Raw genomic sequence first — 22757 nt, forward strand, 5'->3', positions numbered from 1 at the left:
ATTCTTGGATCAAAGCACCTTTTCATCCATTATTTCTTTTAAAAAAGGATCTCAGCAAATATGATCATATTTTTATTTTGTCTTTTAAAAAATAAAGTGAATTGTTTTTAATTATATACATAATTCATATTCATTGTAGGAAAATTGGAAAATGCCAAAAAGAATAAAGAAAATACAAATGGCATGTAACCTCATAATGCACAAATAGTTATTGGTAATCTTTAACATACGTCTTTTAAGTAAACACTTTTACATGTTACAAAATGGGAATAATATGGAATAAACAGCTTATATTCTTATTTTTAACAATATTATACCGAGGCTATGGAGTGATCACATCTAATTTAGTGATTCTCCTATGTTATTTCTCTTTCCAAATATTTTTACGACTATAAATATTGCTGGATTAATCTACTATTTAGTATGGACCAACTTGGTCCATAATTCTAAATTTTTCATTAGGAGAGCTTCCTTAGAGATAAATTTTAGGGTAAAGGGTATTAACATTTTAAGGTTCTTTACACTTTTTATAAACCTTTAAGAAAGTTTGTACCAATTTATACTCTCGCCAGTAGCAAAGAAGCAACTCACCAGGACTGGGCATCATTGTTTTTATAAAAAATTTGACAGGAAAAGGCAAAAATCTTAGCTTGATTTTGGCCAAGTTTTTATTATTGGTGTGTAAGATCTCTTTAAAATCAAAGATATTAACTCTCTGCAACATTTGTTGCAGATATGTTCCTAAGGTTATTAACATTTCCAGAAATGACTCCCAATAAGTTTACTCATGAGGTTCTTGGCTTTTCCAGAAGCTCGCCCAGAAAGCCACTTCCAAGAATAGCTCCATTTCTTTATCTAGAGTAAAACATGCTGCATACTTTCCTTTTTTTTTTTTTTGAGGAAGATGGGTCCTGCGCAAACATCTGTTGCCAATCTTCTTCTTTTTCTTTTTTCTCCGCAAAGCCCCAGTACATAGTTGTGTATCATAGCTGTGGAGTTGTAGTTCTTCTATATGGGATGCCACCTCAGCATGGCTTGATGAGAGGTGAGTAGGTCTGTGCCCAGGATCTGAACCGGTGAACTCCGGGCCACCGAAGTGGAACACGCGAAGTTAACCACTATGCCACCAGGCCAGCCCCAATGCATACTTTTCTAATGCTCCATTTATAGGACCTTTCATTTCCTACATTTCAGAGAGTAAAAGAATTATTTGATGGTAGAGAATCAGTCATTCTCTTGTGTAGAATACAATTACCAGAAGAAACAGAAGATTTGGTATGACATATACTCCCTTCTTTCTTGCTAAGAGAACCTCTATGGCAATGTGCACAGCTAGTAACTTTCTTGGTCTCCTATGCAGGTAGATGTAGCCATATGACACCTCCTTCCAGTTTTGAATACACGTGTTTGGAGCTGCAGCAGTTATTTTGTGATGAAGAGGTAACAAACATGAGAGGGCAGAGATACAAGACTCAAAGAGCGTTACTGGCATCATTGATTAGCTAAACCAATGGCAGAAACTGTTGATCTCTGAACTACGTCTTAGGTGAGAAAAATAAACCTCTCTTTGTTTGTCATTGTTAGTCCAGTGTTCTGTTACTTGCAGCTAAAATCAATCCTAATTGATACAAGTGATCCTTCCTGACAATAAATTTTACTTGAGTCTTGTGATCCAGGAAAACAGTGAAGGTTTAGAAATCCCCTTACCCTTTCTGTTCCAGAAAAGAGTTTATTGCCAAGAACCATCATTCCCCACAGGACTTAGATAAGACTCACAGAGGCCCCCCTTGTTTACCTATGACAAGGCCAGACACAGAGCCTCTAAATTCCCTTTCGTTGCCTCATAAATGATTAGCTGAACTCCTTGTGCCCACTGATCAATCAGAACAAGATGCTTGTTAACCGAACTGCTTAACCTTCTCTCCTTCTTCAAGGCCCCTAAATTTTGGCCCACCCTCAGCCTGAGCCAGCCCACAGCCCTTCCTGAGAACAGATTAGCCTCAGGTACCATATTCTCTGATCTACTTTCCAATCAAGCCACCTTTCATCCTGCTTTCCCACACATGGTTTCTAGCCTTGTTTATTCCCCTATATAAAAGAAAAAACTCTTTTTGCCTAATTCTTGAGACGCAAATCTTACGGTCCAAGCGTTCTTCCTATAATAATTCCTCCCCCCACCTTGGCAATAATCTTTTTGAATAGAAGTCTCTCCTTACTAAGTCCAGATTTGTTTGATTATTTTTTGTTTTTGTTTTTGTTTTTGTTTTGCTGGGAAAAATTCGCCCTGAGCTAAGATCTGTTGCCAATTTTCCTCTTTTTTTTTTTCCTCCCCAAAGCCCCAGTATCTAGTTGTATACTCTAGTTTTAAGTCCTTCTAGTTGTCCTATGTGAGCTGCCACCGCAGCATGGATACTCAGAGACAAGCGGTGTGGTTTCATGCCCGGAAACTGAACCCGGGCCACCAAAGTGGAGCACGCCAAACTTGAACAACTAAGCCATCAGCGCTGGCTCCAGATGTGTTTTTTATTTGACTTTAAAGTAGAAAAGCAGACTGACAGAATAGTGCTGATAAGACTTAGGAACATTTACAAGGAAGTATGACTATGTGTAAATTCATTAAGACAGTACAGAAGTACATAAGCATTGTTAAAATGCACTGTCAAGGAAGAGAAGTAAGAGATAAGGGACACTGTTAATGGACATTAAATAGAAGTATATTTAATTTGGCACAAGAGATACCTAAGACTCCACACACTCTGTTATAGAAAGTGCCATGTCCTTCCACTAAGTAACTCACAAAAGAATTATAAACTTGCTGGGACTCACTATGTCCTCGGCCCTGAGAAGAACTCTGGCACAGCCACACACTGGCTTTTCAGCTTGGAATGTGCTTCCCCTTGGTGATCAGTCATTGGTCACTGCAACCACCATGTCTTCTGATTTGAAGTTTTCCAATGACTTTGACCTGCTGTAAATTCTTTCACTACTATTGGTAATTGTTTCTACAAGTACAGTCCAGTTTCCAGTTTTACATTCATTAACTCATGTAATCTTTAACATAGCCTTGTGATATAGATAGGGATGTTGGTGTTGTCTCCATCTTCATATGAGGAAATGAAGCTCAGAGAGGCTGAATTACCTGTCAGAGTCCTACAGCTAGCACTTGGCACAGCCAGAAAGAGGGGAACCCTTCTACTTTCCACAGTGTCTCCTATTTAGCTCTACTCTCTCTGCACGTTTTCTTCAAACCATTGTTCCAAACGACAAGCTAATGGTTAAGGTAAAGAAGACCCATCGCATAGGGGCCTTACACCCTTTATGTAAAAGATGTCAGTGACTTGCCAAGAGTCAGCCAATGATGTTGTTGGTGGCAAAACCTGGACGAGAACCTGTTCCTTCTGATGCCCAAGCCGGTGCTCCTGCCCCAGACCACCCACGATGGACCTCCCATTGAGATGTTTCCAAGTCCCTAAGAGGTATTTTTTGGATGCCGCTTCTGGGGGGTTCAGACAAGGACCAGGGGGAAAGGCAGGAATGGAGAAAGGGTCAACATTATCACTTTCAATGGAGAGTGTCAAGCTGTCTGTCCATATGTTATTCCAAAGAGTTATCTCAAAGACTCTGTAGCCATAAAACACAGCCTGGTGGTTACAGCGTGGACTCGGAGTCACAGCCCAGGTAGGGTCTAAGCTTTTCCACCCGCTAGCCTTGCTTTCCTCAGCTGAAAAGTGGGTCTAATAAGAGTTTCTCCCTAAGGGAATATTTATGAGCATTATTAGATAATCCATCTAAGTTCTTACCATGGTGCCCAGTACATAAGTACTTAGTAAGTATTACATATCATTTTCATTAATAAGATAGGTATGATGATCCCCTTTTTGCAAATTAAAGAACTGAGTTTTCAAGACTGTACCACAACGCACATTTTTAGGGAAACTACCATCCACGGAATACCTGCTCTAAGTTGGGCACTGTACTTGGTGATTAATGACCACAACAATCCTGTGAAGTCAGCATATCACCTCCGCTCTATAAATGAAGAAGTGGAGGCAGAGATGGAGCCATGGTTTGGCAATTTGCTACTGATATCATTAATGTTTAAGATGTTCTGTTATTCTGGCTAACTTGTCTAAACATCAAGCTGTTATATTTCTTAATAATGGTGATTCGAATGCATAAAAAAACCTGTGCAATTTCTTTGCAATAGCATTCATAGGGTTAAAAGATTTTGAGAAACATTACTGCCAGTAGTACACTTATTTGACCTAAGCAGAATAAATTCTGTAAGAGCTAATGTGTTTATGTATGAAAAATGTCAAAATGTCATAATGTTTGCATTTGACATTTGCAATTCCCACAGAGGAGTAACCCCTGGTAGGACCCCCATTCCTCCTACCTGGCCCCCCGACCTGGAAGAAGGCATCACTCATTCTCTTCTATGTGTGATGTTTATCTGCATTTACGTCACCAACCACAACACAGCCTTGACTAATCATATTTCTCTAATCCTGTAAATGGACTCTTGAGTGTGCATTGAATTTTCTTTGCCTCTCACTTAAGAGTTCATTTCCATTCCTCTGGGGCAAAGGAAGCCTCCCCAGTCTACAACTGTGGAAGCTGTCCAACTCCAGCCCCTCTGTGGCAAGTAACAGACTCAGATGGTGTGAAAAGTAAGCATTTTTCACCAAAGAGAGTCACTTCTAATGGCAGAGTCAAGCTGCACTGCCACTGGGAGGTGTGTATCAAGATGGTGAAGAAAGATATTGACTAAACCTGATTTACTGTTTTATATCTCTCTAAGAAAACGTGGTAGGTCTGATCCCTCAGGATTGCGGACAGCTAGGTAAGATAATAATGATAGCTAACACTTATCGAGTGCTTACTGAATACCAGGCACAGGGCTAATACTTTACATGTATTCTCCCACCTATTCAACACAATGATAATACGAGAAATGGACCATCAGAAAACCCATTTTTCAGACAAGGAAACTGAGATTTGAAGAAGCTCTCAGAAATATGTGGAAAAGGCAGATCTACAGAGACAGGAAGCAGATTGGTGGTTGTCTGGGATTGAGAGTGGGAACAGGGAATGACTGGAAACCAACAAGAAGGGTCTTTTGGGGGTAACACAAATGTCCTAAAATTAGATTGTAGTGAAGGTTGCATAACCCCACAAATTTACTAAAAATCATTGAATTGTATACTTAAAATGAGTGAATTTTATGGTATATAAATGATACCTCAATAAAGCTTTTAAAATGAAAAAGGAGTTTATGAATCTCATCCAAGTCACACAACTAATGATGGCAGAACATGGACTGGAAGCCAGTGATCAGACAGCCAAGTTCATGTTCTACGGAACTGCCTCCAAATTGTCCCTGACCTCTCCAAACATAGCGTTAGATGAGTAATAATTTTTCTGGAGAGCATGTGGCTCTAGCTAGGGTGACCATATAATTTATCATTTCAACCAGCACACTTTTGAGCATGAAAGAGGTGTTGGAAAAATTTTCACCTGGACAACAGGTGTAAACCAGACCTGAGGTGGGTATACTGGGACAACTATACCCAGCTAGAGCTCACAACCAAACACGATTTCATTTACTACGTGCTTCAAAATGTATCCTCTCATTGAAACCCTGTACAAATTTGGCAGTACAGAGGCTGGCCCCATGGCCTAGTGGTTAAGTTCAGCACACTCTGCTTCAGTGGCCTGGGTTCGGTTCCCAGGCACTGATCTACATCACTCATCAGCGGCCATGCAGTGGCAGTGATTCACATACAATATAGAGGAAGATTGGCACAGATGTTAGCTCAGGGAAAACATTCTTCAGCAAAAAAAATGAAAAAAAAATTTGGCAGAACAGAAATTTTCTCCAGTTTAGAGTCTCAGTAAACTGAGACCCAGCTAGGGTCTTAGGCTCATAAATCATAAATGACAAAGCAAGTAAGCATCAGAACCATCCTTTAGAGCACAAGTTGCCAAATCTGCCATCTGGCTATTTTTGAACAGTCCACAAGCTAAGAATGGTCTTTACATTTTTAAATGGTTATATAAGTACCTAGATAATATCCTGTGTTTTGCCACCTGGCACACAAAGCCTAAAATATTTACTATTTAGCCCTTTATAGAAAAAGTTTGGCAATCCCTGCTTGAGACCACTGTGACCACCACTTCCAAAACATACAACCTTGGAAAACTCTGAATTACTATAGAGCCATATTGCAATTACAAATATAGGAGGGGTATCATTATGTCATAAGCCCCAAATATAGTTACATTTTAATTTGAATCACATGGTGGTTCACCATTTAAACTCAGACCACTCTTCAAAGTAAATCTGCCAATCTTGAGCACACCATATAGGATAACTATCAAAACATCTTAAATAATTCATATTCCAACTCAGAAAAACAAAGAAAAAGAGAAAATCTTGAAAGAAGCTAGTGGGGGAAGAGGGACCACTTTGCTGATGGAAGAACAAAGATGAGAATTACAGCAGACATCTCATCAAAAACGATCTATGCAAAAAGACAGTGGAGTTAAACGTATATTGAAAGAAAAAAGCCACCGACCTAGAATTCTATATCCAATAAAACTTTCCTCCAAAAGTAAAGAAGAAATAAAAACTTTTTCAGACAAATAAAAACTGAGGGAAATCCTCAGCAGCAGACCTACTTCAGAAGAAATGTTAAAAGATTTTCAAGGAGAAAAAAATGATATAGGTCAGAAACTCAGATCTATATAACATAAAAAGTGCCTGTTTCACTGTCTTAAAGCTTCTTGAAGGTATGAACTTTGTCTTATTCATCAGGTATCCCCAGGGCATAGCATAATACCAGGCACACAATAGGTCAAGAAAGACCACTTGAATGAATACATGAACAAATATTTTGGAGTGTTCTTTTCATTTGAATACATTCAGATAACCCAAAGGCAGCTATGGAAAGGTGTCTATTCTAAACTAAACAGCAGGATAAGGTAGTGTTGTGTATTTCTAAGCTTTTCTGTGTCTTAAAAACACATTAAAAGTCTAAGGCTAAAATTCAAAGGTGCGTATTTGCATGGATTCTCCCTTTCTTATAAGAACATCTTCCTTTACATAATTTCCCTGAAGGGTAAAATAGCCTCCCATAATAATGTCAGGGAATGGTGAGCTTGAGGAGTTACAAACTATTCCCATTGCAGAGTCTGCTAAAATTCTCCTTCAACTCGTAGGTGGTGACTCTAATGTCAACAGCAGGTTGGAAGACCAATCAAGAACCATCCACCATTTGGAATTGCCCCTGATTCAGCCCCTGGTTCACCCAGGTATTGGTGTGGTATTATGTCCAAGGATCCAGAATGTTCAAATCTTTCCCAATAAGTCACCTCTTCTCTCAAAGAGTTCCCAAGGCCCAATGAAAATTAGAGTTTTGCTTTATTAATGGCTACCTTCTGTAATCCTCATGCAGAGATCTGATGAAAGACAAGGAGAGAGCACGAAGTTTTGCTTATATCTGGAGACAGAAGTGGGGGGATTCTACCCACCCCTCTCCCCTCACTCTCCCAAATCTAAATCTTGGGACCAGCATTCTCATACTGCCTCATACCACATGCTCATCCTGAGAGAGAAGTAAGGAGAGGGAGAACTGAGGATCCAACATATCTATCCAGTTGTGTGCTCAGGGAAGATGGAAAAGAAGAGAGAGAGAGACAGCTGGCCTCAGTCCGTGGCAGGAAGGAGAGCTATGCCATACATGGGTGCTCAGCTCTAAGACATGGTGGCCCTTCCCACTAGTAAAATATGGCTCAATAGGTGTTCTGGGTTCAATAATTGTTCTATCAACCATTCTGGTACCTAGTCCTCCCTGGGGGGAGAGGTAGAAGTGTGGAAGAAGAAAGCAGAATAGTCCTGTAATCCTGAAGTAAAGAAGCTCAAGATGCAATCTGGATTATGATCCCACCTGCAGGAATGGTTGTGGAAGCTTCTCATCCATTGAGGTAAATCTGCTATCATGGAGTTAAATCTGTACCTCCCTCTGAAAGGCCAAACTTTCTCTGAGCCCAGCCTGGCTAAACACAGAGTTTTCCCAGTAATGCCAGGCTCTAAGTATTTTAGTAGGTCAACAGCATAGAAAGAACAGCCCCTGGGAAAGAACTCTCTGCTCCTTACCAAACTCTTTGATTAGATCTGTGAAAGGACAAAGACAGAATGTAGGCAGTCCCTTCTCACAGTGCCAGACATTTAGACAGAAATGTAAGAAGTCAAGGTCTCTTCAGTCCAACATTTACTTCATCTAAACAGAAGATGTGAACCCCTGTAGGCTAGTTTCACACTGTCTACCGGCATGTCACGGTGACTACTGGCATGGTAACACAGCCCAAAGCTCAGACCAGACCTGATTGCACATTACTGGGAAACCTTTTGTAAGCAACCTGTGGCCTTTCTCTGCCAGAGGAACTTCTTGGCTCTGCTCAGGGGACTGCATCACTCCTAAGAGGCCACTAATTTAAAAATGAGGGAGGGAGTCTTAAAATGGGCATTGCTTTTGTCTTAAGATATTCTTTTTTCTCACTCATTCCTTTCTGTTTCCATTGCTTCTCATCTCTAGAGCACTCTCCTGCCTCTCAATCCCAGAATTCCCTAAGCACCAAGCTAGATGCTCCCCATACATCAGTGGTTCTCAAAATATGGTTCCTGGGCCAGTACCTCCAGCATCACTTGGCGACTGGCTAGAAATAAAATACAAAAAAAAAAGAAGAAGAAGAAAATATATAATACAAACACTCATGTCCACACCAGACCCACTGAATCAGAAACTGGGAGTGGAGTCTGGATTCCAGATTTTAACAGGCCCTGCAGGAGATTCTGATGCATGCTCAATCTTGAGAACCACTCTGCCACATATCATTTCATTCAAGGATTGTTGAGAGCTCAACAGTTCTGAAAGGTAAGTATTATCCTTGTTTTGCAAATGAGGAAACTGAGATTTCAAATGAAAAAGTAGCTGACCAACATCACCTGGCTAGTAAGTGGGGTGTGGCCCCTGGCCACTCTCCAACCTCAGTTTCACCTCAGTCCTAGGGCCTCTGGTTCTTCCTGGAAAACAAGGCAAGCTCAGCCTGGCTCAGAGACTTAGCACTCGGCATTCCCTCTACTGCAGTGGTTTCAAACCCAGCATGCTCATTTGAATCTCCTGGGAAGCTTTAAGATTAAAAATAAAAACAACAAGAGTGACGTCAGTATCATAGCAGAGTGAGTTGTTTCCTTTGTTTCTCCCCTCTAAGTTACAACTAAACATTCGCTATCTAACGGAGGATTCCTCACACAAGAGAACAGGACACCTGCGAGATCCACGCAGCTACACATCTGCAGGTGGGTGCACTGGATCTCTGGGAAGCAGTGGAACTAAGTGAGTGGACTCTTCTGCCTCCCCAGCTGCAGTGATCCAGGTCACGGATCCTCACACAGGAGCCATCTCAACTGAGTGGTGGCAATTGCAGCCTGGCCCACATGCAAACGCTTTCAGAGTGATAGCCTGGCCCTTGGGTGCACACACCTATTGTGGCAGCCCCATGTGTGGGAATGCTCCCACACAAAGATACCCCACGTGCTGAAGGCAGTGGCTCAGCCCACACAAAGGAGCCCTGCCCACATGAGTAAGACCTGCTGAGTGGCAGCAGCCAGCCCATGCTAATGCAGAGCAGCTTGACTGGCACAACTATAAGCAACTGAGGCAGGAAGAGAAAACATAGCCCCTGCTCCCCCTGCCCCCAAAGCAATGACAGGTAGAATTCGTGACCAAAAGCACACGAACGACAGCAGAACCTGTAACCCAGTCCCCAGTGTGGGCAACCCTGACACCACGTCCACCAGCAGCAGGGGCTGTACACAAGTCCCACCCCAGGCCCCCGCCAGCTACAGTCACACTTGTGAACCCAGCACCCCTGACAGCAGTGTACCCAGGACCCCAAGACAACCCAGGAACAGCAGTGCAGGTAGTGCATGGGACAGCAACATCCGAGTCTGTGGAGATTCAGTGGAGGAGCACAAGACCCCATTGACCAGAACCAAAGTAACCAAAGCTGTACCCAAATGAGAAAATGTGATTACTACCACAAATGCACTGGCAGAGGATCAATGTGTCAAACACCACGAAGAACTAGAGTAACACTGCAGAGCAGAAGGAAAATGACAACTCTCCAGAAACCAAACATGAAGTCACAGAAGACTACAATGTAACTGACAGAGAATTCAAAATAGCTATCATCAAGAAACTCAACAAGTTACAAGAAACTTCAGAAAGACAGCCAACGAGCTCAGGAATAAAATAATGACCAGAAGGAACACTTCACCAAAGAGATTGAAGCTCTAAAAAAAAAAAACCAAACAGAAATTGAAGAACACAATTAAAGAGATAAAAAATAACATAGAAAGCATAAAAACTAGAGTACACTTTATGAAGGAGAAAATTAGTGACCTTGAAGATAAAAACCTAGAAATGCTTCAGGTGAACGAGGAGACAGAACTAATATTTTAAGAAAATAAAGAAATTCTTTGAGAAATAGCTGACTCAATTAGGAAAAGTGACATAAGGATTATAGGTATCCCAGAGGGAGAAGAGAGGAGAAAGGAGCAGAGAGCTTATTCAAAAAAATGATAGCTGTGAACTTCCCAAACTTGGGGAAGAGACTAGACATAAAGTACATGATGCCAACAGAACTCTGAATTAGATCCATGCAAAAAGAACTTCTTCAAGGCATATAATATTTAACCTGTCAAAAGTCAATGACAAAGAAAAAATATTAAAGGCAGCAAGAGACAAGAAAATAACCTACAAAGGAACCCCAATCAGCTTTCAACAGATTTCTCAGCAGAAACCTTACAGGCTAGGAGAGAAGGGAATGATATATTCAAATTACTGAAAGACAAAAACTATCAGCCAAGAATACCCTATCCAGTGAAATTATCCTTTAGGTATGACAGAGAAATAAAAGCTTTCCCAGAGAAACAAAAGCTGAGGGAGTTCTTCACCACTAGACCTGCCTTACAAGAAATGATGAAGGGAGCCCTCCTACTTGAAACAAAAAGGCAAAGGTTTACAAAGATTTGAGCAAGGAAATAAATATACAGATGAAATCAGAAAATTGCAGGTCTCTATCAGAACAGGATATCAAACAATTATAACATAAAAGATAAAGGAAAAGAAAGAATAAAATAACTATAAACACTTAAATTTAGTCACAAACTCACAACACAAAACAGAATAATTTGTGACAACAATAAAACAAAAGAGGAAGACGAAAGAGATGGAACCTGCTTAGGCTAATGGAGACAAGAGACTATCAGAAAATGGACTATCTTATCCATGAGATCTTTTATACAAAACTTATGATAACCAATACAAAAATCAGAGCAGAGCCACAAATCATAAATAAAGAGAAAACTGAGAAAACCATCATAGAAAACCACCAAACTGAAATGGCAGTCAGAAATACAAGGGAAAAGAAACAATGGAAATATAGAACAATTGGAAAACAAGAGACAAAATGGCAGTATTAAGCCCTCACATATCAATAATCACTCTAAACGTAAATGGATTGAATTCACCAATCAAAAGACACAAAGTGGCTGGATGGATTGAAAAACAAGACCCAACAACATGCTCCCTCCAGGAACACATCTCAGCTCTAAAGACAAACAGTGTCAGAGTGAAGGAATGGAAGACGATATTCCAAGAAAATGGCAAGCAAATAAAGCGGGTATATGGAGCAAGCCTCGTGGTGTGTTGGTCGAGCTCATGCACTCCAATTCAGCGGCCTAGGGTTCACAGCTTCAGATCCTGGGTGCAAGCCTACGCACCACTGATCAAGCCATGCTGTGGCGGCATCCCCTATACAAACAGAGGAAGATGGGCACAGATCTTAGCTCAGGGCTAATCTTCCTCAGCAAAAAGAGGAACATTGGCAATAGATGTTAGCTCAGGGTGGATCTTCCTCACCAAACAACAACAAAAAAAGAAAGCGGGTATAGCCATACTTACATCAGACAGAGCAGACTTCAAGATAAAAAAGATAATGAGAGACAAAGGGGCAGTATTTAATGATAAAAGGGACATTCCACCAAGAGGACATAAGACATTAATATATATATACCTAACACAGGAGTACTAAAGTATATAAAGCAATGATTAACAGCCCTGAATGGAGAAATTAAGAGCAAAACAATAATAGTAGGGTACCCCAAACCCCACTTACATCAACGGATAGATCATCCAGAAAGAAAGTCAACAAGGAAACAGTGGCCTTAAATGAAATACTAGACCAGATGGACGTAATAGATATATATGGAACACTTCATCCAAAACCAGAAGAGTACATATTCTTCTCAAGTGCACATGGAACATTCTCAAAGATAGACCCTATGTTGGGAAACAAGGCAAGCCTGAACAAATTTAAGAAGATTGAAATCAATCAAGCATCCTTGTTCAAATACAATGCTATGAAACTAGAAATCAACTACAAGAAAAAACCTGGGAAAGTCACAAATATGTGGACACTATACAATACGCTACTGAAAGACCATTGGATCAATGAAGACATCAAAGGAGAAATCAAAAAATACCTGAAGACAAATGATGATGAAAACACAATGTACCAACTCTTATGGGATGCAGTAAAACAGTACTATGAGGGAAATTTATAGCAATAGAGTCCTACTTCAACAAACAAGAAAAATGTCAAATAAGGACCCTTCAACTACACCTAGCAGAACTAGAAAAAGAAGAACAAAGCCCAAAGTCAGCAGAAGAAAGGAAATAATAAAAATTAGAGCAGAAAAAAATGAAATAGATACTAAAAAAACAATAGAAAATCTCAATTAAATTAATATCTGGTTCCTTGAAAACAAACAAAACTGACAAACCATTAGCCAGACTAAGAAAAAAAGAGAGAAGTCCCAAATAAATAAAACTAAAAATGAAAGAGGACAAATTACAATGGATATCACAGAAATGCAAAGGATTATAAGAGAATACTATGAAAAACTATATGCCAATATATTGGATAACCTAGAAGAAATGGATAAATTCTTAGACTCATACAATCTCCCAAAACTGAAACCAGAGGAAATAGAGAACCTAAACAGACCAGTCACAAGTAAAGAGATAGAAACAGCAATCAAAAACCTCCCCAAAAAGAAAAGTCCAGGACCAGATGGCTTCTCTGGAGAATTCCACCAATCATTCAAAGAACAGTAAATGCTTATCCTTCCCAAACTATTCCAAAAAATTGAAGAAGACAGAACATTTCCTAACACATTCTATGAGGCCAACATTACCCTGATACCAAAACCAGACAAGGACAACACAACGAGGGAAAATTACAGGCCAATATCACTGATGAACATAAATACAAAAATCCTCAACAAAATATTCACAAATCGAATAGAGCAATACATTAAAAGGATCATACACCATGACCAAGTGGGATTTATATCAGGGACACAGGGATGGTTCGACATCTGCAAATAAATCAATGTGATACACCACAGTAACAAAAAGAGGAATAAAAATCACATGATCATCTCAATAGATGCAGAAAAAGCATTTGACAAGATCCAACATCCATTTATGATAAAAATTCTCAATAAAATGATTATAGAAGGAAAGTACCTCAAGATAATAAAGGCCCTATATGACAAAACCACAGCTAACATCATACTTAACAGTGAAAAACTGAAAGCCATTCCTCTGAGAACAGGAACAAGACAAGAGTGCCCACTTTTGCCACTCTCACACAACATAGTTCTGGAAGGTTTAGCCAGAACAATTAGGCAAGAAAAGAAATAAAAGGGATCAAAATTGGAAAGGAAGGAGTGAAACTCTCACTGTTTGCGGACGACATGATTCTATATATAGAAAACCCTAAAGAATCCATCAGAAAACTATCAGAAATAAACTTCAACTACAGTAAAGCTGCAGGGTAAAAAATCAACCTACAAAAATCAGTTGCATTTCTATATACTAATAACAACCTAGCAGAAAGAGAAGTCAAGAATACAATCCCATTTACAATCGCAACAAAAAGAATAAACTATCTAGGAATAAATTTAACCAAGGAGGTGAAAGACCTACACACTGAAAACTATAAGACAATATTGAAAGAAGTAGAAGAAAACATAAAGAAATGGAAAGATATTCCATGCTCATGGATTGGAAGAATAAACATAGTTAAAATGTCCATACTACCTAAAGCAGTCTACAGATTCAACGGAATCCCAATCAGAATGCCAATGACATTCCTCATGGAAATAGAACTAAGAACCCTAAAATTTCTATGAAACAAGAAAAGACCCCAAATAGCCAAAGCACCCCTGAGAAAAAAGAACAAAGCTGGAGGTGTCACAATCCCTGACGTCAAAATATACTACAAAGCTGTAGTAATGGAAACAGCTTGGTACTGGCAGAAAAACAGACACACAGATCAATGGAACAGAATTGAAAGCCGAAAAATAAAACCACACATCTACACACAACTAATCTTTGACAAAGGAGCCCAGAACATACAATGGAGAAAGGAAAGTCTCTTCAATAAATGGTGCTGGGAAACCTGGACAGGCATGCACAAGAGAATGCAAGTAGACCATTATCTTACACCATACACAAAAACTAACTCAAAATGGATTAAAGACTTGACTATAACACCTGAAACCATAAAACTCCTGGAAGAAAATATAGGCAGTGCACTCTTTGACATCAGTCTTAGCAGTATCTTTTCAAACACCATGTCTACTCAGGCTAGGGAAACAAAAAAAAAATAAACAGATGAGACTCCATCAGACTAAAAAGCTTCTGCAAAGCAAAGGAAACCATGAGCAAAAAGAAAAGCCAACCCACCAATGGGGAGAAAATATTTGCAAATCACATATCCAACAAGGGGTTAATTTCCAAAATACATAAAGAACTCACACAACTAAACAACAAAAATCAAACAACCCAGTCAAAAAATGGGCAGAGGATATGAACACACATTTTTCCAAAGAAGATATACAGATGGTCAACAGGCACATGAAAAGATGTTCAGTATCACTAATGAGTAGGGAAATGCAAACCACAACTACAATGTGATATCGCCTCACGTTCAAATGGCTATAGTTAACAAGACAAAAAATAACAAATGTTGGAGAGGATGTGGAGAAAAGGGAACCCTCATACACCACTGGTGGGAATGCAGCCTGTGCAGCCACTATGGAAAATACTATGGTGATTTCTCAAAAAATTAAAAACAGAAATACCATATGATCCAGCTATCCCACTACTGGGTGTTTATCCAAAGAACATGAAATCAACAATTCAAAGAGATTTATGCATCCCATGTTCATCACAACATTATTCACAATAGTGAAGATGTGGAAGCAACCCAAGTGCCCAACAATGGATGAATGGATGAGAAGATGTGGTATATATATACAATGGAATACTACTCAGCCATAAAAAAAGACAAAATCATGCCATTTGCAACAACATGGATGGACCTTGAGGGTATTAGGCTAAGCAAAACAAGCAAGACAGAGAAAGACAAACACTGTATGATTTCACTCATATGTGGAAGATAAACAAACGCACGGACAAAGAGAAGACATTAGTGGTTACCAGTGGGGAAGGGTGTGAGGGGGAGGGCAAGAGGGGTAAAGGGGCACATATGTATGATGACAGATAAAAACTAGACTATTGGTGATGAACATGATGCAGTCCATACAGAAACCGATATATAAGAATGTACCCTTGAAATTACACAACGTTATAAACCAATATGACCTCAATAAAATAATTATTTTAAATAAATACATAAATGATGTACAAGGCCACACAAACAAACAATAACAAAACTCATTTTATTTTGAAGCACTTCAAACATACACAAATGTAGAGAGAACAGAGTAGTCAACCTCCATATGAAAACAGAACTTTTCAAAAGGACTATCCAATCCCCCCCACAGGTCACTTCAATCTGAGACTCTAGGGTTGGGCTTGGTGACGCTAAGGTGCATGAGCTTTGAGAAACACTCTCTGGTACATTTCTCCTCCAGATATCTGCATGACTCAATCTCTCACCTCACTTCTATCTCCACTCAAATGTTCCCTCCATGGAGAAGCTTACCAAACTCCCTTATCTAAAGGACATCACATCACCCCTGGCTACCCCTGCCATACCATCTCTCTGTCCCTTCATCCCACTTTACTTTCTTCATAGCCTTTCTCACTGAACATTTTCCTGTATACTGTGGGTTTAGTCTCATCAATGAATATGATTCATTGTTTGAGAAGCTCTTTCACAGAAGCAGCAGCGCCATCTTCCTGTTCCCTGCTTATCCCCAGCTGCCTGCATGAGGAATAGCACCTGGGAGGCATTTGATGAATATTTCCTAAACGAATAAAGGAATGATAGTGGTGCAGAGCTGAGACGTTAATCTGTCTCCAAAACCCACCCTCTCCCCAAGATGCCACGTGGCAGCTCTGGAATACTTTTGCTGAACCTCCAGAAAGAGAATATAGTTCTTAACTTGAAGCAAGCTGTATATTTGATATTGAGTTTATCAAATTCCTAGACTGGGTCATGTCTAGTTACTAGTTATGAGGTCTGGTGGTGCTCCCTCAACAACTCTGAGTCTCATTTCCATCTGTAAAATAGGAAAATAAGCCTGTCCCTGCCTGTCTTCCAGATTTGTTGAGAGAGATAAGTGAAAACTTATATGTGACAGCATTTTCTAAATTAAAGCACCATGTAAAGCTAAGTTATTACCATTACAACCTGGTAATGGTTGTAATGGGGAGGAAAAAAAGAGAAGAAGACCAGACGGAAACAGAGTAGGCAAAGAAAGTAGAAAAAAGAAAGGAAAGGAAAAGATGATGGTGTTGGACAGAATTATTTTGAAGAAACTTTCTAAAGAAGTTAAAAGTTCATAGAAGTCTAAAATTCTATGATTTAATAGAAAAAGAGAAATGAAAAAGTACCAAAATACTGTATATGAAAAGTAGTAATTTGTCCAAGAACAAGATTCAGAATTATTTTTGTCTACTAAGAAGCCACAATATTTTCTTTACTTTAAAATATAATGTGTTGTTATATTGAAAACTTTCAAGTGCCTCTACACTTATTTCAGTTGTTTCAAAACATGTAATAATAACTTTGTCACATCATCATTTACATCATGATCACAGCTCACTACAGCTTCTTAGCCAATCATGGACGGCTACACATGATCCACACACATATCAGGTCATTCCTCAGGGAACAGCCAGCCTGGTGGACTAGATAAAAGCCACTGTAAACTCTGTTTACCCTGAAAAGGCGGAACTGTCCGATTCTTCCTATCTTATAAATTCCAAATGGTAAATCCTGATGAAGCAGCTCATATGCTTTGTATGCAAGCCATGTTGGACTGGCTTTATCACGATTGAAATATTCATCCATTGAATACGCCCCTTCCCCAGGTCGTGGTAAATACTTTGATAAAGAGGGCACTTTTTGTGCAGGCACCACAGGTACCCTTACTGCTATCCAAAAAGCCTTATCAGATTACCTGTCTCAGCTTCCTCTTATGGGTCTTACACTAGCCAAGAAAATTAGAGTAATTAATCTGAAAACGGAGAGAGAGAGAGGGCAGAATAGAGGGACTCATTCCAGTAGAGTAGAAGTCTTTAGATGGTTATTAAAAAATAGAATGGATGAAGTGGATTTCCATGGGGTTTAAGTAAAGGTGTTAATGCAGCACTATCAAAAGTTGGGTGGACCTACTGCTTGTCCCTAAAATTAAAGGGCCCCAAACCAGTCCACTCTATTGACCCCAGTTGGAGGAATTTAAAAAGCCAGAAGGCAAAGATTGCAATGAGAAACTTGACCTGGAAACGCCTGGGGCAATGGTCAAGCAGATTAAGCCATAAGAAGATTGACAGAGAGGCTAGGGTCTTCTGGTCTGACCCCTACTCGGGGACCCAAGGCCATAAGCACATGTGTGGGAAAATGGCTGGGGTGGGGGTGGAAGAAGATACAAGTAACGGCAACAACATGCATGGTGGATTAGACAACACTGGTCCACAAGACAGAAGGGGATTAGGGGAGACAGGTGCAGGTCTGGGCATAGCGTGGGACAAGCTGAATTCACCTCTGAGCAGAGCGGTATTCAAAAGAAAAGACTGTCTGGAGATTAGAGGGAACTCTCTTCCAGGAGGAGAGTAAAGCAAGGGTGTAAACCTGGGAAGAAAATGAGGCTTAGCAAAGTGGGTCAGGCAGCAAATAATGCTGGATAATGCTAGAACCCAGGAAGGGTTCTAGGAAAGGGCTCTTACCCAGACCCAATAGGGCCTCTTAACGTTTTAGTACAGATGGAAAAGAAAGTGACCACGGGGCAATGAGCCTCCATTCCAGCTGCTGAGGCTCGACGGCACATCTACGGGAATCTTATGGCCCTCCAAATTTATGGAAGTTCTCTCGGAGCGCTTCTAATTTACATCAATGTACCATGACTACCCTCATTCCCAGAACAGGTTGAAATGAGTCATATCTTCTCTATAGTCATATCTTTTCCTAGTGATAGAAACTACTCAGAACACCACTCATGTCCTCCCCACAGGAGGGATGTGGGCCCCGTTACAGAACAATACACAATACAAAGCCAGTCACTCTGTCTCACTCACAGGCAGTGGATAATCTGGGGCAAAAGGCACAAAAGCAAAAAAGCACAGGCCAGTGTGGGGAGGGAGGTGGTGTGGTCCGGGTTGCATGGATGATGTTGTAAGGAGACGTATGGGTGAGTCATGGGAGATATAGCTGGAGATGTGAGTTGGGACCGAAATAGCTCAGTGGAGCCCACCTGGCAGCACCTGCCTTCTTTCAGAGGCAATGCAGGAGCGTGTCTACGGCACACGTTTGGAGCTGGACAACTGAGGTCCGATCCCAGTTCGAATCTCAAGCAATCAACTTAACCCTTGCATATATTCCTTTCCATATAGCTACAAAGGTGGTAATCATAGTACCTTACATGACGGTTGAGGTGAGGGCTGAGTAAGTCAATACATGTAAAGCACTTAAACAATGTCTGGAACACAAGAAAGCAGGAAATGTGTTAGCTATTACAATGGTTGTTATTATTATTAATTCTATAATCAACAGTGCACTGAAAGGGAAGCAGTAAGATCACAGCTTCTCTTTCAGGTGCTTGATTGCCTGTAATGTATAGGATGGAAGGGATCAGAGAGGGGGAAGGCCTCTAGTGGGAAGGGACACTAGTTAAGAGGTCACTGCAATTCTGGGTGAGAGGTGCCACCCAGAGTGCCAAACATAAAGGAAAGAAAGGGAACGGAACCAGCCAGATGTCAGACATGTCTGAGCAGTCCAACTGACAAAACCTGGCAAACACCTGGATGCAGCTGATAAGGAAAATGAAACTGTCAGAGAGAAGATAAAAGGATTCTGTCTGAAAACATGTCCATTTTTGCACCAAGGAATTGCAATTACACTAGGGAATTAATTCTGCCTGCTCTAGACTGTGCGCCTCTCGTTCATCTTCTTATACCCCATGGCCCTGGTCCACACAGACATTCAGAGCTCCTCCCTGCTCTAACTCTGGACTACTCTGGTCCTCTGCCAGGAAACCTTGATTGCACTTACCTTGCCTAAAGGCGACTTTTAACCTATTTGCCATGCAACTACTACCACACAGAGCAACTGATGACAGGGTTCAGGTGCAGGGCCACCCTTCCACCTAGATGGCTACCTGCTTCCAAAGGCCTCCAAGAGCGCCCCACGACTTGCTTAATAACCCACTCCACTCCTCCTCCGCTTTCCTCCTGAAGCTTCAGACTAAAGTTATTAAGTGCAACTTACAAAGAAGGGGCAGCAGCCAAAAGAAGCAAGTAGCTAAAATGACTAGAGACGATAGTGGGTCCTTTCGGCAACACTCCTGCCCACACACCCTGCACACTCAGTCTCTGAAAAGTCCAGACTCTTTCACACCTATATTCAAACCCTAGGATACTCTTCTCCCCACCCCCCGCCCGAAACACACACCATTGGCATCCATCCTGGAGGGGCATCCATGTCTCCTAAGGCAGGTGCATGGGGCTAAGAACCAGCAAACCCACTTTTTAACTTTATCATTAATTTCTAAAAAAACCACTTCCCCCATTGGGCCTCAGAACTGAGGCTGAATTCAGATGACTGCCCAACTCCTCAGGATCTGCCCCGGGCACGTCAGCGGGAGGCATCGCCCCTGCGCTCGCTGTCCCAGCTCCAGAAGACCCCCCCCCCCACCGGTCCTGACTCCGCGGCCGCAGCCCCACACTCCCCGCGGGGAGGGTGGCCCCGGCGCCCCGCGGTCCTGCAGCGGGCCGGCCGCTACCTGGTCCTGCAGCCGGTAGATGCTAATGCCCATGGCCTCCACCAGCAGCTCCCATCCGGCGACGGCCAACACGGGACGCCTGAGCTCGGCGCAGGCCTCCCGGAATTGCTCCTCCGAGAACCCTCCGTCCGCCCCGGCCATCCCTCTGCAGCCGCGGCTCCTCGGCCCAACAGGCTCGGTTTGGGTTCCCGAGCGCGGCAAGAGGGTCCCGCGTGATTGGCAGGGAACGGAGCAGTGATAGGGGAGATAGCGGGATTCATGTGGAAGGAGGCTAGAGGGAGGTGGAGCCAGCGAGTGGCGGGTCTAGAAAACTGGGCGGGGCCGAGCAAGAGGTGGGGCTGATAGAAAAGAAGTAAAACTAGAGAGAAATTGGACTTGATCTGGGAAAAGATGGAGGGGCTGGGGAAGTGGGGAGGCTTTTAGACGGAAGAGAAAAGGAAGACGCTAATGTCATCTCAGAAACGTCTCCGTTGCCCCTGTCATACTCCGCCCCACCCGCACACCTTCTGAACCTGCTTGGGTGTCTCTTTTTTACCTTCTCTGAAGAAGGTAAGGAAAGTCTCTGAGCGCTTTGGGAGACTTGGGAGGTGAGATGGACAGAAATTCTTGAAAATCTCAGGGGTCAGATGCAAGAACTATATTTCAATATAATTTCTATTCTTTCTGTTATGCATTGAAAACTTTATTCTGAGAAGGAGGTCCATGGAATTCACCAGAAGGCCAAAGGGGTCCATGGCACAAAAACAGTTAAGGAACCTAACCCATAATGGATCTACAAGGTAATTTGCCACCCTGGAGGGTGAGAGATGATCTAAAAGATAGCATGGTATCCACCCAGGATTTCTGCAACTTGCATGATTTAGATCTTTGTGCAACTCAAAGATCTTTTTATTCCCTCAGGTCCCTTGAGTGTTACTGTATTTCCTACCAGCAGACTGTACTTGGCTTTGAATAAAGTAGGTAGTTTAAACATCAAAACAATGTAACACCCCGTGGGTGCCAATAAACTCTGGAAACCCATGTTTCCTAATCTGTAAAATGGGTTAAGAATTGTGCAGCCAGTTACAATAGAGGAGGAGACTACATAAAATAAACATAGAACAAGTTTACACAATGCCTATCAAAGTAAGTGTTCAGTAAAAATGTCCACTCCTTTTACATTACTATATTGAAATGTTTCTCCTTCTGGGCTTGAAAGAGAGCCTTCAAGTTGATGGCAAACTCTATGTTTCTGCCCGTTTCCAGGAAGAGAAATAAGATCGGATTCAGCAGCATAGATAAGTTACGTCTTTATTCAGTTGAACGTTGGTTCTGTTTTGTTTTATGAGGATGGGAGGAGGGATGTGGTATTTTCCTAGGCTAAATGCACAAGAGATTAGAGACATACTTTCCTACTATTTTTATAATGCTTCTTAAGTTTTCTCTTCTTCATAAAAACTATGTTATATTTAAACTAAAATTCAATTGCTTAAAAAAGCAATTTCATCAAAAACCATTGGCTATGAAGTATTTTCAAATATCTTCAAGGCATCCCGTTATAAATGTGTGCTTTGATGACGCTGCACCTTTATCACTGTATAGCAATAGATTAATGAAGATAAGAGTATAAACGGCATCATGCAAGATAGAGGATAAGAGTATAAATGGCATTATGCAAGATATAAGGCAGGAGATTGAAATTGTATTTATTGCATGTGTTTAAAGGTGTGTTTACCTACTAAATTCAGAAGGTAAATACATATATATTGGGGTATGTTGAGATGTATACCCATGTTTATTTTATTACAGTTAATGAAGGAAAGAATCCTTTCCTTCATTATATAGTTATTTTGTGCAATCTCAGAATTCTAGAACAGGCTTGGAAAGAGGTCTAGAAAGGCCTATTCTCCTTCAGGACTTGACTATTATAATAAGCCTGCCTGTTTCTTTGTGGAAACACCCTCTAGAGAAGCTTCCAGCAACATGAGAGCTGAAGTTCTTGGCCTCAAACATAGAAATGCTGGATAAAATATACCAAAAATAGTCTTAAATCTATAGTTTCCCTGTTTAGGAAGGGCAAGGTCAGAGTTTTCTTTAGGACATAGATAAGAGGTACTGATTAATTTTAGTCTCCTGTGCATGTTAAAATTTAATGGAATGAACTCTCAAAATGCAATAATAAGAAAACAAACAAACCGATAAAAATTGGCGAAAGATTTAAACAGACATTTCACCAAAGAAGATATACTGGTGGCAAATAAGAACATTAAAAGATACTCAACATCATCCATCATTAGAGTAAGGCAAATTAAAATCACAGTGAGGTACCACTATTCACCTATTAGATTGACTAAAATTAAAAAGATTGATCAAAGCAAGTGTTGACAAGCAT

General features: G+C 40.9%; 1 protein-coding gene across 1 annotated transcript in view; it reads right to left on the reverse strand.

Moving 5' to 3' along the window:
- LOC131417326 (phosphatidylcholine transfer protein-like) overlaps positions 1 to 20600 on the reverse strand; it is a 36727-nt gene extending 16127 nt beyond the window's left edge. Inside the window, exon 1 of the mRNA XM_058560613.1 lies at positions 20387 to 20600. Within this exon, the coding sequence (XP_058416596.1) occupies positions 20387 to 20527 (141 nt within the window). The 5' untranslated portion in view covers positions 20528 to 20600. The remainder of the gene's footprint in view (positions 1 to 20386) is intronic.
- Between the last annotated feature and the right edge of the window lie 2157 nt (positions 20601 to 22757).

The sequence above is a fragment of the Diceros bicornis genome, chromosome 18, assembly GCF_020826845.1.
Source record: "Diceros bicornis minor isolate mBicDic1 chromosome 18, mDicBic1.mat.cur, whole genome shotgun sequence".
NCBI lineage: Eukaryota > Metazoa > Chordata > Mammalia > Perissodactyla > Rhinocerotidae > Diceros > Diceros bicornis.